The sequence below is a fragment of the Epinephelus fuscoguttatus genome, linkage group LG19 (assembly GCF_011397635.1).
Source record: "Epinephelus fuscoguttatus linkage group LG19, E.fuscoguttatus.final_Chr_v1".
In the NCBI taxonomy this organism is placed as follows: Eukaryota; Metazoa; Chordata; class Actinopteri; order Perciformes; family Serranidae; genus Epinephelus; species Epinephelus fuscoguttatus.
In genome coordinates this window covers 9,362,237-9,377,584 of record NC_064770.1, presented here as the reverse complement: position 1 = coordinate 9,377,584, position 15,348 = coordinate 9,362,237, and the positions used below count along the sequence as shown (strand labels likewise).

At 40.3% G+C, this 15,348-nt stretch overlaps 1 protein-coding gene across 3 annotated transcripts; it reads right to left on the bottom strand.

The window, feature by feature from the left end:
* Window positions 1-1,289: 1,289 nt before the first annotated feature.
* On the bottom strand, window positions 1,290-13,233 carry si:ch211-76l23.4 (uncharacterized). Of its 3 annotated transcripts, none has more exons than XM_049561500.1 (4): window positions 13,122-13,233; window positions 6,444-6,593; window positions 5,151-5,280; window positions 1,290-2,098 (listed from the first exon to the last, which is right to left on the bottom strand). In XM_049561500.1, the coding sequence occupies exons 2-4, from the start codon at window positions 6,577-6,579 to the stop codon at window positions 1,876-1,878; spliced, it is 489 nt and encodes a 162-aa protein (XP_049417457.1). In that variant the 5' UTR covers window positions 6,580-6,593; window positions 13,122-13,233; the 3' UTR covers window positions 1,290-1,875. The 3 variants fall into 3 exon arrangements, with proteins under 3 accessions (XP_049417457.1, XP_049417459.1, XP_049417456.1); XM_049561502.1 differs by having other exon boundaries at window positions 13,143-13,233; XM_049561499.1 differs by lacking the exon at window positions 13,122-13,233 and adding an exon at window positions 10,266-10,680.
* Between the last annotated feature and the right edge of the window lie 2,115 nt (window positions 13,234-15,348).

Genomic DNA, 15,348 nt, shown 5'->3' with positions numbered 1-15,348 from the left:
TCTCTCAGCCGAGGTTATAAGGGGCTTTTAATTTGAAACAAGTGTTGAATTTGAAATGACAGTGCGATATGTTAACTTTACAAAGACAACGGAGCGGATGAAAAGTAAATATATAAACACACAGAGGGATTAATAAATAACGGACCGTCTATAATGTAGTTTGTTTCAAATGAAGCTGGGAGCCTCTGCAGTTGTGGTGAGTAAAAGCCCCGCCGCTATTTGTTAATGTTATTACTTTATGTCCGACCGTGAGGATGTACCATTGTTTGCTAGCTTGATGCTAATGACAGTAACGTTAACTCAGCGGGTTGACAAAGTGCCTCTGCTGTTTCACACCATCATTTCCCCCTTTTACTCTGTGTGGTAACATCCCTAGAGGAAATATTAAAAATGCTGGGGTGTTGTTGTCATACAGTTGTCTACGGCAGCAGATCGTTCTGTGTCTCTACTGGTCAAAGTGACGGCTGTGATGGGAGAATTGGATCTCAGTGAAGGGCAAGTGGTCCATAACTTTAATTTTGGAGACAAAAAATGTAGGCTTAGCGTCCTGTGGTCCATTGCCCAATAGGAAATGTAGAATACTCAAAAGTACTTTAAAAGTGCTTGAGTTACTTTTCTCAGGGAGTAATGTGGGAAGTACTTTTAAAGTAATTGAGTTACTTTACTCAGGGAGTAACGCAGTAAAGTAACTGGTTACTTTTTTAAAAAGTAACACAGTAACGTACTTTGATTACTTTTAAAGTAAGCCTTACCCAACACTGATCATAGTGGACTGCTACATCAAGTGAATGAGAAGCAATTGAATCGGACTCGAGTCAAGACAGCCTGGCAGCTACACTCACCAAACAAAACCAAATGAACGGCTCTCTCAAAGTTGGATGGCTGCTACTTATCTGGGAAGGATGAGAAACTGATGCAGTCAAATCACATCTCTGTAACATCTGTTGCACACAGGTGGGATGCTAAATATATGCATTAAAATGAATATTTTATCTTTATTAGTGTAAACTTCTACATGATGACTGGTGATGGATTGAAGAGAAGTTTTGTGGGGAAGGCAGCACTAGGTGTGCGATGTGCATGTACTATAATGGAGTGTCACTGAGAAACTGACATTATATTTTGCAAAAAGTATCAAAACTCGAAAAGTTTGATGTATTTACACTTATTAACTAGGAGGAACTAATGCTGTTAATAGAATCGGTCTGCCTATCACTAGTTGGCATCATTTACCCCATTCAGCTGTTCTCTGAAACTTATTTTGAAGAAACAGTTACCGAAATAATGAATGAATGCAAAAAGTTTGTTTATTTGGAGCTCATATAATGCAGCAGTAAACCCAAACCAACAAGCATGTTTGTCCAAAAAGCATTCAGAACAAACAGAACAAGTGCTTCCTAAACAGCTCAGCTGTGCTACAAGATAGACATCACTCAGCATGTGTTGTTGAACTTTCCAGGCACTTAAACAACAAACAGGAAATCTTTCAAATCAAATCCCTGGATATGTTTTTCAAGATTTAGAAAAAACATATTTCTTATGAGGAAAACTGTTAACTGTGGATCATGTTCAAAATATATATTGAAAAGTGTGCAGAGAGTGCAGCTATCTTACATTCTTTTTTACATCATTATTCCACACTATATGTGAGTGACATCTTTTATTTACTGTACATTTTATATTTCTAATCTTTAATGTATTGTATATTTCAATTTTAGACATCTGTGCTTTCAACTGAGCGTGCCTTGGTATAAGAATTTTAACATGGTAAAGTTAAAAGGGGATTAGCTTCAGCACTGTCAGATAAGATGAATGGAGACATGACAGCCTGAGAAGAAGCAAACATCAACATAAAAGAAGCACATCATTGTCTGCTTAAGAAGTAGTGGCCTTCTTCTTCAACACCCTCCTCCCGGTCTGTCTGGGGACAGGGGCCGGAGCCGGGCCAGGGGCCGGCCCAGCGTTGGCATTGTTGGCCTTGACCTCATCAATGAAAGTTTCTATGGCGGTAAACTTCTCAGTCAGGTCGCCCAGGTGAGCTTTGAGGGCGTTGAACTCCTTGTAGAGGTCGTCTAAAGCCTCAGACAGCGGCTGGATCCTGGACAGGAAAACAGAGAGCAGTTAGTTCATCTGGTGTCAGGAGGCGAAAAGGCTTTTAGGTTTATTGTTTTCCTGTTTTTTCTGTCTTTCATCACAGCAGTCTGGTTTGGTCCCAGAGCCCTTCCAGTTTTGTTCACCCAAACAGTCATTCTTCTCTGGGGAAACAAATTCAGAAACCTTTGTTTTGTGATGCTTCACAGATTCACATTTCAGATTCAGAAGCATCTGAATTTCACTTTCTTTTGAACCACATAAATTCAGATTGTTTTCAAAGTAGAATTATTCAGTGGTATTTAAATTTCATCTTGGGGTTTTCAGCATCTATTAAATGTCACAATTGTGGAAGACATACTGTATGAAGAGGCAGTATGAGGAGGAGAAATGTGATGAAGAGATGGTGTGATAAAGAGGACAGCTGAGTTTATTTCACTAACTTTTGTTGCATTTGACAAAGCACATGTCTCTCCTCCTGTGTGTTTTGAGTGAGCAGACTATTCCACATGGGTGAAATAAAACAGTTGAGAGTCCCCACAGGAATTTGGTTTATCCTTCAGGCTGAGAATAAAGTCAGGAGTCTGTTGGGTCCGCTCTGTGGCTGATGCCGTCATAAACTGCAGCTGAAACTACAATTTAAAAGTCAAAATAGAAACGTGCTGTTATTCAGTGTGAAAGAAAAACGGGCTCCAGTTTTCCACAAGGAAATCTGGTGTTTCCTGCCTCTCGCCACAGTTTAGAGGACCAGACGTCATTATGGTCCAGTAGTTACATAAACAGTGATGGAGTAGCCATGTTTATGGGATATTCTCTGCCTTATATTCTTTTCATTTGGCCTCTGTATGCAGTTTTTCATAAAATGTTTTTTTTTTATTTTGCTCTCATTTTTCTACATTTCTGTTTTTGTACTTTTGTTTTTCTGCCTCATATATACATTTTTAATTATAAGTCTGTGATGAGTTATAAAGCTGTAACTGTTTTATATTATATATTCTATTTAGACTGCTTTCCTGAGCTGTTGTTTGTATCAAATAAAAGTCAGATGTGATCTTCTAGTGTTTAATTAAAGGCAGAAGTGATCAGTGCAACATTAGTTGTCTCTGAGATACACATATACTGATTCTAATCGCCTGTTTATATGACTTCTTACTCAGTCTTCAGTCTCCTTTAAAATCCATAAAGATCAGTATTATCATAAGTTCTCATGGATCAAACCAATGACTGTATATAAAGATGCATCTCCACTTTCTCCCACTGCACAAAAATGAAGCCAAAGTATCCATAGTGTATTATAAGCGCCATATACTGTATGAATAATGGACGGAGCTACGATGCAGTCACCCATTGGTTTGTGGACTGCCGTTTTGAAGCCTCGAGTTTGGCATTTCAGCTGTCGCCATATTGGTTTTTTTGGAGCCAGAAGTGACCATATTTGGATGAAAGGTTGGAGGTGTAGAGTAAGGGGTTGATCTGACTTACAGACAGTGGTGATGCCTCACAGACACCCTGTCACTCAAGCGGCTGTGTCCTGACACATGCGTAACTTGGGGCCTTGATTAAATGTGAATGGGTGAGTTATTCAAAAAATTACTCCCTGTTCAGTTGTCATGAATGTTGAAATCAGCTATAGAGACCAAAACTCCTTTTTGTGCTAGACTATAAACATGTTCATTTCTGTTGTAAAGTTGGCCATGTTAGCATGGGGATCTATGGGTATTTACTCAATTTTGAAGGCAGCCTCAAGTGGCCATTTGAGGAACTCAACTCGGCACCTCCGCATTGCCTTCATTTGTCAGCCTCAGAGGCTGCTGCATTCCTGGCACATACTACGGATGCTTTACGAGACCTGGATAGAGCACAGCTGCTCAGTGGTGCATGAAGCCAAAACAGCCCTGTTTCTGTAGTATGATATTACCTGGATGATTGGCACTATTTCTAGATCAATGGGCCCATGGAGGAAGTGCACTAGAGACTTCCCCCGGCCAAGCCAGCTACCTCCGGTTTAGCACTCAACTAACTTGAATGGGGATAAGATGATTTAATCTTGCAGCTCTTCCAGACTCTCCAAATGTCCTGATAGTGAAACGGGTCATTTTGCAGGGGTTGTGATGCTCAAAAAAATATATCCATTGATTTACAGACGTATCTTTCCTGATGTAAGTCCATGGGAAAGAGTCTTTTTGGGCCTAGTGGCATCATGTGATGGACCCTGGAGAGTGCATTACCACTGTTAGGCCACTATAAAATTGGCTTTGAAGCCTGGCACGCTTCCTGGGGGCCTTGCACAAACACCAGAAAAAGTTTCTACCTTCCAGGTTTACTTCTCCAGTATGTAGCAGTGTTTTCCCACTGGCCTCGCCCACAAGCTCCCACCCAGCTCACAGACTTCCCATTGTGATGGAGTCAAGAATTCTAAAAGGCTTTTCTCTTTTCTCAAGTTCCCACCAACCAATCAATCATGAGCAGTATTATTTATTGTGATCACACCATGCTACCCAAGGACAAAAGAAAGTATTTGACATGTACTTGGAGTTTTTGGTTTGGCCCATGTCCCATCCTTTAACATGTAGGGGCCTTATAACCTGAAGTTCAGCCAGCCACCAGGGGGCAGTCAAGATGTTTTGGCTTCACTTTGCAGAGCTGTCATGTCATCCATCTTTATTATATAGTCTAAGGGTCAAACCAAAAGCATTTTGCAAACTTCATTCAGACTGACCTTTTGAACTGCAGAGAGACAGAAAGCATCCAAAACCCAAATTACAACTGTGAGCCCTCATGATGACTACACTACATACTGTACATACTGTTTAGTCACAGAGGATAAAAAAGGAAATCACAATCTACAGTCCCATGACAATTGACAAAAGTGCATGTGCAGATGCATATGCATATGTAATATGAGTAAAAACTCCATAACAGTTACTGAATAGATCTTGTGATGAGATGATTTTGTCTACTGCTGTTTCCAAGATTATGAACTATTTATATTATTACAAAAATGTACAACTTATGGGTTTTATTCCCCTGATAGCCTTGTCCTCTCTGTCCCTCCATACCTGGCGTAGTCAGGCAAGAGAGACTGGTGGTCATTTTGCAGAAGTCCTTTCATCTGGCCCAGGATATCGAACCTCCAGTTGTCCAGAATCTGAGTCAGGTTGGCTATGCCGCGCATGTTCACCCTGTCAGCTGGGACAAGAAATCACAAATACAACAGGGATCTCAACATAGTAAGGCACACAAAGTAATTTTAAGTCCCTTTGAAATCAGAACCCACGGGTAACTCTGTATTCAGGTTCCCTGCTCTTTCTGACTGACAAAGAATTTATAGATGGAGAGCCACTATATCTTGAGTCATTAAAAGAGTCACTCTAAGTGGTAATGAAAGATGACATGGTAGACTCAACACAGAAAACATCCGGCAGCTTGCAGCTAACTGTGCTACCAGCCAAAAGTGCTAATAGCGCAATCAGTGCTGACAGAGCTAACAGTGTTATGATATTAACATGGTGGGGAACCAGAGGGTAAATGTTATGCTTCTGCAATGACGCTGTTCTGCCACCATGGGTCCAGGCAGCAGGATACACAGTCAGTGGGATACACACATAGATACTCACATGTACTAACATGCATGCACGGCTGGACTGGCTCCAAAACAAAGAACAGAGAAGCTCGGATTAAAACACAAAGAGGGAGTGTGAGAGAGGTCTTTGCTCCGGGAACCATTACTCCACTATATCTTTTCATAATAAATAGGGTGTTGCTTCTACATTAATGCTCTGTATGTTGAATACAGGAACTATAAAAAACTGCACATATTTTGCTATTTCTGCCTTTTAAGTTTTAAAGACTGTATGTCACATGTAATTCATAGTAGTACATAGTATTGACTGTTTTAGGTGGGACTTTTTTGAGGTGGCTAAAAAGGCAGCTGAGGCAGCATTAGCTCAGCACCATTTGATTTACATGATGCAGGGGTTCTCTACTCTGAACATATTGTAAATATACGTTGTGATTCAGTCTATTCCATCGTGTATAAAAAATATTTTGCTATTTTTGGTTACCTTGCAAACATTACATTAATGCTGATGCTCTGTGCGCGTTTATATAAAGTTCACAAAGACTCAAGGCAGGAGGACACTGCTAGCCAAGCTCGGTCAGAAGCAATGATCTGCACCTTTTCTGTCTTTCCACATCTGTTTCAATGGACCAGTAAAGCTTGGAATCAAAACAAAGAGGCATCCACACACTGACACACAGCTTTGCTTTCACCTCTATCTTTGACATAATCATGATTAGCCCTGAACTTGACCTTTGACCCCAAGTACAAAGAGACTAATCTGGGTGCTCACAGCCATCCCTGTAGTTCCACTCATCGTCGGTGGTGGTGGTGGTGGGGGTCCTCGATGGTGGGCGTCGCTCCTGGGCCAGAACTGTTACTGTGGCAACAACCAGTAACAGCAGCAGCACACTCAGTTTGGGAGCCATGATCGGACCAGAACCTGCGGCGAAGAAAAATGGACAAGGTACCAAGAGAGTACACTAATGATGAAGCACACACTTATACCGATTTATTTCCAGCATCATTTAAAGCTGCAATAAGCACTACTTTTCATATTTGCATGGATCAAATGACAATTTGTATTGTGAAAGATGTAACTTGTGTTGACTTGTTTATCTTTAGCAGTTTTACAACATTTTTGATCTCCATTGTTGGTTCTGGTGTTCAGCCTGTTACATTGCTTTAAACTGCATCACATATCTGGAACAAATTACCACAAATGTCTTTAATTCAAAGTTTTAAAACGTTTCTGTTTTTCATCACAATTCATTAAATTAAATTTAGAATGATCCATTTATATCTTCCACAGCACTGCAGTGTAAGCCAGCTGTAACTTTTTTCTCCAGTTTCATCTTTTGAAGTCAATTCTAGTTCATGTCCATGAATTTTATTTTACTCTTTTATAATGCTTTTTACATGTCTCTTTTCATATGGCATTCTGTTCCATTTATATCTGGAGTGAATCCCTTTATATGTCTTATTGTGGCGACCCCTGCTGTTGTCTAGCAGCAGTGTCTGTGTGCTCTGATGCAGTTTATGTCATTGCTGGGCAGAATGTCAGCTGGTGCCTCTTGCTATCACCTGGCCCCAGTGATACCAGTCTATAAAAGGGTGGTCTGGTTACTCATGATTTCTCAATTTCTTGGTCTGCTCGACTGACTCTTTATTCCTCTTCTCTCCTGCAGGCACACTGCCTGTTGTGTGAGGCTGACAGCTTTACCCCATTTGTCTATTTGACTCCCCTTGTGCACTTTACAACACTCACACACCACCTCATCCCTCATGCACACCTTACACTCCTGGATTTATTGATATTCACACTCCATGCTTTGTTTATGTTAGCTTATATATTTAATTCCCTTGCTTTTGTGAAATATATCACCTCTGTTAAAACTTTGAAATAGTGTGTGTCTAGTGTGTCTCAGCTATATTTGTCTCGGCTCAGGAGCCTGGTCATGACAGTGTTTTAAATGAACTACAAATAAACTTGCCTCGCTTGTCTAGTTTGATCCGTTTTTATTTTATGCCTCTTTGTTTATTCATCAAGACCCTTTTTAGGGCAACTTTGATTTTAATGAGCACTTTGACTTACATCTTGTAAAAACTGTGCTACGTAAACGCTGGTTATTTTACTGAGGGATTGATTTCAGAAGTAATTTTCCACAGTTTGTTTAATAAAGATTGAGCTCATAGCAGGCACAGTAGCAATTCAATTACATCATACTTTCCATCTTCATTAAGTGAAATGACTCAGAGCCAGGGCAAGTATATGTGTCTGGTTATTTGCACTTATCAATAATTAAATCATGTATCAAAGCTGCTTTTTTTGGTTCTCTCTTCTTAGAGTCTCCTCTTCTGCGCTTGAAGTGCACAACGTCCTCTAAGCTCTGTTTGTCAGTCTTTATTCTAGTCTATAAATATTGCTCTGCACAGCCTGACTCAGCTTGCTGCAGGTATTACACTATTCCTCAGCACTGTGTTAAACCTTGTATGGCTTTGCCACCACTGTGGCTATCAATCCTGATAAAGCAGAGAAAAAAGGAAATCTAACTTCTCTGAGAACAAACTTCTAAGTCTTCCAGGCGTGTCAGAGGGTGGAACAGTAGAAGAAGCCCTGAGGCTAAACTCTCAGCTCCCGCAGTCAGCTCACATTAAGGAATGAGTCCAAGCAGCAGTCAGAGAGCTGATACACAAAACTGAAGTGACAGAGAGACTTGGAAAACTAGGAGGAGAGCTGCAGAGACATGCCGAGTACAAACTACCTCAGCAACTTCATGTTTATTCCAGTTATATGGTCTTTACACACTCACACACACACACACACACACACACACACACACATACAAAAACACACACAGCTCCAATAATACACAGAGGCTCTGGCAGATTGTCCAACTATCCAACTCCATCTTGGACATGTGTTTAAACGACTGTCACATATTTGAGAGATAGACCTATAGGTCGGCTCAAGCGGAAAGCTGATGGTGACAAGACAAACCTTAAATTTAACATTTCAGATTCTTTTTTGAAGTACCAAACAGTAATTCTCTGTAGGCTTGAAAAGTGCGTACAACCTGTTATCACTAGTCAGAATGGCCAATTATGACAAGAAGTCCATACAAACTTTTCAGTCCTCTTCTGCAAGATCACACACTTCTCTTCTGTTCATCCATATAGTTTGTTCCCAACATGTTATTTTCACTAAAATATAAGTCAAAGCACTGACTTTTAAAGTGTCAGAACATTAAACAATATAGAGTGCTGCAGAAAAGTTCTAAAATGTGGAAATTAGTTAGCGTTTTAGCTCTCCTGGTTCCCTCGTCTCAAAGTCAGTGGGTTTTTTGAATATGTTTTTGTTAAGATACCTGAAACAGGGTCTGTGGTAAATACAAGTTTAAGAGACTTAAATACAGTAAATAAACTACTGATGACAATGAAGTCATGCGACCACGGTATAGTTTGTTTATAGCCTACCAATAGCTTTTTACCTTTGGCAACTGCATTCACTCTTCATTAAAAGAAGATTATCTTGCTGAACAAACCGTGTAAATATCATAAACTTTTGTTTGCTACAGAGCTTATTTTCTGCAATAATTTAAAATCAGTGGCGGTTCTAGGCCAGTTTCAATGGGGGGGGCAAGCTAGGGCCAGTCCTTTTGATACAGGGGCACATACAAGTACGGTCAAATATCTAAGTCTGAACAATAAGATATATATATATATATGTGTAAGGGGGTCCGGGGGCACGCTCCCCCGGGAGAAAATTTTGTATTTGATTTAAAGGCATCAATCTGGTGAATTCTGAGAGCAAAGTTATGATGGCAGAATATGCCTAGATTTCAACATCTTTGTGCTTTTTATGTGTGAAAAATGTTCCATTTTTACTGATAAAAACACTAGTTGTATGTTATGGTGAAGGGTTACACTTAAAATACAGCCAAGTATTAGTGGTTAAACAGTTCAGTAATCAAAAGAAAAATGACTGACGTACTGATCTGCCTCTGGAGAGCTATTTTAATATTTAAAATCATGTGCAGACAAAATATTCTTTTAAAATTCTCACACTCACAAGTACAGTTCCAGATACGCAAAACAATACAAAATACGTAAAACGAAAGGAAAACAAAAGGTGAGATTCAAATAAATTACACACAAACAGGCACAAATCACTGCTTTCCTCCCTCCCTCTCGATTTGCAAGTACAGCACCCTGAATCAGAGCATTTCAAAAGCCCTCAGGTAGTTGAATGCCTCTGGGACAGGCCCATTTATAGCAACCCACTGGATCCGTGGCGTGCGCGATCCGGCCGAGGCGCGGGTGCTGGAGCTAATAGCAGCCATTCAAGAAGCTGCTCCACCAGCCGCGGCCTAGAAGCGTCTCGGGGCTCCGCTCCGCTAAAATTACGCGCCGGGTCTATTTCTGACGGCGCGTCAATTTGCACAGACCAAATGAGTCAAACAGGAAGTCAGGCGCAGAAAAGACGAGAGTATCCAGTCGATTTTCAAAATAAAAGACCCATGAAAACTCCGGATCGTATTTCACATCACGACACAAACATGATGTGACAGGCATGAGTCAAATGAAAAGGAAAACGTTTGTTTTCAGAGCTTACCTCAATGGTGTTGTATGTTGCCGTGCAGGCTCAGAGTTGTCTTAAATACAGCCACACAATTCTCTACTGATGTTTTCTGGGTGTTTTCAAGAATGCTCACGAAGTGGATGTCAGTATTCCTCAATATTCCGCTTAGAAATGCGGTCTGCTCTATCAACTCAGGCTCACATTAGCGCTAGGAGAGCGACGTCTGTGGTGAGGCCGGGGAGGGTGAGGGGGAGGGAGGGGGGAGCCGAAGAATTCCCAGTAGGAGCTCCAGCCGGTGCGCTACAGAGTGACGTTCATTTACCGGAGGCATTTTATATCTGGCCATTTTTTGGAGACTGTGGCAGGGCAAATTAGTCAATGTATGGGAAACACTAAACACTAGAAAACTCAGGCCCTTTTCCTTCTTGTGTGGTGTATTCTGCATGATTCACTGGGTGCGCCTCTTTAAGTGGTCCGACCGGCAACCTGTTGAGACGATTTAGTTCTGCGTTCCCCCTCCGACTCCTCGGCGGGGGGGCCACAGGGGGGGCCGGACTCGGAGTTACGGGGGCACTGGCCCCTGCTGGCCCCCGCCTAAATCCGCCATTGTCTAAAATCCAGTAGAAAATACAATTTGTTTTTTGTTGAGGGAACCAGAGCGATGCTAACTTTCAGGTCGACATACAAGAGAACCTACTTCAACCTTGCACAACTCTATTGTGATGACACTGCTGCATGATATCACAATAAACATCAAACGCACCAGAAGGGGAAGCTGTAACTTGTTTTTAGGAAAACTTAAGTGACTTTTTTAACGGAGAAGTTCTGCCTGTCACCTAAACACAGTCAGATTCAAGCACCATCTATTGGTCATCAAAGGAACAGCAGCTTAAAAGACCTGGATACCATCATTTCAGCTGCGTCTTAACAAAAACCTATTTGCAGTTAAAATGACATTGTGCATGGTCACTTTACTGACTGTAAATGTAGACTATGCAGGATTGTCTGTTACTTTTTGTTAACATGCTTGCCAGTGGAAGTGAAAGTAAAAGCTAAGCCTAGATTCCCTCTTTCATGCTGTTTCACCTCACTGTATTTTCATTTTTTTGGCACTGTGTCTCTTGGATATCTGCTGCTTACAGTCTGACACCTGCTTGCTACCTTTTTGTAAAGCCCCAACCTCACCTGAGCGCTGGGGGGTATAAATGTCCCAAGCACAGAAAATAAAAGAAGACAATAAGCAAATACAGATAGAGAGCAGAGTCTCTGCAGGAAAATACACCACCACACACTTCTAGTGGGACATAAGTGATGATTGAGATGGATTACTTCTGTATCAGCCATACGCTGTTTTTTCGGATAATCCTGCGTTGTATACCTTTAATATAAGGATAAGACCAGTGATTTAACTTTGCTTTTTGTCAATAAACCCCATGAAAAGACCAAACACAATAATTGGGGTTCAGTGTCTTGCAGGACACTTCATGTAGTCAGTGAACAAGCCACTCTACCTCCTTTGACCCACAGCTGCCCGTGTGGCTTATAACCATACCTGAACCATATATTATGTGCCATGGCCACAGTCTTTTCCTAACATGTAGCTGACATGCGCAGAAAATTTAGAAAGCAACAACACTGACATTTTTGTCTAGACAAAGGTTTGCATAGTCTCTCTTCTTCCTCTATGCTGTAGAGCTCTACTGTTGTCGATAAACTACAAAAAAAACCACATCAGTGAGCCTCACTGTTGCACAGGGTAACATGACCCTTCATTACCATGAACACGCACAGTAGTTTATTTTAACGCAGTCCTACATGCGCTGTCCTACTACTCACTACTGCACCAAATGTGGATTCATCCACCGCTGAAAATAGTCCCCAACAAATGCACTGTTTGCCTCTGTTTAAGTTAAGTTTGTCAATCCTACAGTGATGAGCTGATTTACATCTTCAGTAGGAACCAATGAGCTTGTAGCTGAGAGCCACAGACAGGAAGTCAGACAGCACTGAGAGACGGACTAACACATTGTTGGTTTTAGTGTCTTTATGGGATTTGTCGACAAAAAGTAAAATATAGAATCACCAGTATTGTCCTTTAACACAACATATGCCCCAGATATACCAGGAACACCTACATAATTTTGGTATCTCATCACTTCATGCTGAACAAACTATTCCAAAATTAAACACACATGAACCCCCTCTATCCCTGCAGGTGTGCACACACACCAGAACACACACGTAAAGAACCACAATCAGACTGAAAAAGTATTTCAGCCTCATTCAAAAGCTCTTTCTGCTGCAGGTTTTCTCAACGGCACAGAATTTTTTCAAGCCACCAAAATCTCATCAGCTCTAACCGGGCTCAATCTGGCAACCATGAAATAAGTTTGGCCCTGCGGTGAAAGAAGGCACATGGAGGAATTACAGAATTTCCTAGATTCATTCAATATTTAAATGGCAGATGCCTTATTCAAATTCATGCTCAACATTAATAAAGAGTCCCATTTGAGTTCATCTCAAGCATGCAGTGCACTTACAGTGCTCATGCTGTTATGCAGCATGAATGCAGTCATATTTTATTTCAAAGCAGCAACATTGCCTCCAGAAAAAATAAATTTTTGAAATTTTATTCCATAAGCACTTTTTTTTAACTTTCTTAGTTTTGATTACAATTAAAATGAAGCAATTTTGAAAATAAAGAGGCAGAAAATCAAATAAATAAAGTAGTATACCTTACTCTTGATGTCATAGTTGAACAGGTACCCCACCCTTTAACAACTTTCCCCTGCCTTTTCTTTTTCATCAAATGCTAAAAAATTTGGAATCATTGATCAAAATGACCAACATGTGAATATGTAAAAAAAAAATCCTGCTCTCAGCACATACCTGGTTAATAGCAATGTATACCTGTTTTGCAGCTCCTCTACTTCCACGCTTTCCTATCGTCCCAACAGAACGCAGTAACAGGCATGCACAAAGTCCAGACAGAGAAAGAGACAGACAGAGAGAGAAAATACACACCCACACTGCACACAAGCATGCATGCACATGCATATACACATGAAAAAAATCATACTCTCACTTTCAAACACACACACACACACACACACACACACACACACACACACACAGCATCTACTATTTCCACCATCATTATGGAGGCCCAGTGGTCAGTACAGTGTGGTTTAGGTTTGAGGCGAAGCTCCAGCACCTTGGTTGGTTTCATCTGTTTTGACTACTCTGTGTGTTTGTGTGTGTGTGTGTGTGTGTGTGTGTGTGTGTGTGTGTGTGTGTGTGTGTGTGTGTGTGTGTGTTTCTGGCATGTATTGGTATGTCTATCTTTGCAAGAGCCTGTATGAGTTCTAGACCTTGAGAGTGAGGGCATTTTGTCCAGTTCTTCAGACAGACTTTTAAAGGCTTAGACTTGGTTTTAAGGTTTAGGTTAGAGTTAGGTTTAGGAAAGGCAGTCTCTTAATTATATAACATCCTTATAAAAATCTTAAAGATATTAAAAGGATATAGGATTTGCTTTAGGGAATAAGATGACGGTCCAAGCATCTCCTCCTTCACAACCCTGCTTTGTTTGAGTCTCTTTCACTTGCTTGTGAGTTTCTGGTCCCATATGATGGTAACTTGGGGTTGGAGTAGGCACAGACATCAGGGTGGGGTCATAGTTGTGATGGTTTATGTTAGGATGGGGCTAAGGAATGCAATATGTCAATGAGGGTCCTCACAAGTACTGTGTGGAAGTACAGGGTTGTATGTGTTCTTCTTTGCTGTGATCCATCACAGTCACATCCTGAATCCTTCAAATATGAGATCACTGTTGATTTTTACCAGTCTGTGCTTGTGCTAAGAAAGAAAGAAAGAAAGAAAGAAAGAAAGAAAGAAAGAAAGAAAGAATCAGGCTGCTGTGTTTCTATTCATGAGTTTTAATTTAAAAATGTCTGTAGGGATATTTGTGAAAATGTGATGAGGTGCCCTTCGAGCGAAGAAAACACCCTACATTCCAGAAAACCTTCTATGTGTTGGTGCCCCACCGCATGCAGCTGGTGCCCCTTGTAGTTTTCTTTCTGCCCCTCAGACAGCCTGAGTCTGCTGGGTCACTGTTGCAGGTACACCTTCATTTGTACTATTAATGGACCTTGAATTTTGATTAAGGTGAAAATTCAAGGGGTTTTGATTTAAGTCAATCCTACCTTTCCTTTTAAGAGTATTCTTATAGTTAAAATGTACAAAATAACAATACAGGTAACTACACTTTACTTAGTACTTTAAAGGACCTGAATTCTTCAGTTAAGATGCAAATTTTAGGGTAATTAAGGAAGATAATAATTGATATATGTAAGAAGGTTTTAATTGTTTTATTAACTGTTTGAGGATTTAGAAAAAACTCAAAAACTTAAATGTGTCCTTTCTTTTATTTTGATATGGTCTTACCTTTCCTCAAAAGGGTTTATTAAATGATATCCAAATCATATAATAGGTTTATTTAAAGAATTAATAATAATATAATTATCATAAACCAAGAATCAGATAGTGTTAAAGCCATGTTTTATTTTGTTTTTAATAGGTAAAAAGATCTTACAATGTACTAAAACAATACAGGCCTGTTTTGTTTGTTTTGTTTTGTTTTGTTTTTTGTTTTTTTGTTTTTTTTTTAAAAAGCAGCCTTCTTGGAGACCCTGTTGGTACATAAAACGTTATAAGATTCTCTCTGTGGTGACCCAGTGTGCAAGAAGTGTCTTCTAGTGGCCCTTCCAGTGAAGAAAACATGAAGCAGCAGTCATATAGACTGCCTACACCCTGGTGGCTAACTGCATGCAGCTGGTGTCCCTATCTTTTATTTATTTTTTTCACCCTCAGATAGCCTAAGAAGGACCTGAACCTTTCCTTTAAAGTGAAAACTCACAGGATTGCTACACATTTGTGGGGGTTCACCCCAGGTTTCAGGGTGAATACTGAATTAAGGTTGAGATGCATCTTTGAGATTTACACAGGTTGCTCTTGACCTAGCTACTTGTCCTTTTAAATAAAATAAAAGCAAATATTAATAGTATGATATTAATAATAAAAACTGCTCAACTAAAGAAATAACACTGACTTGTATAAA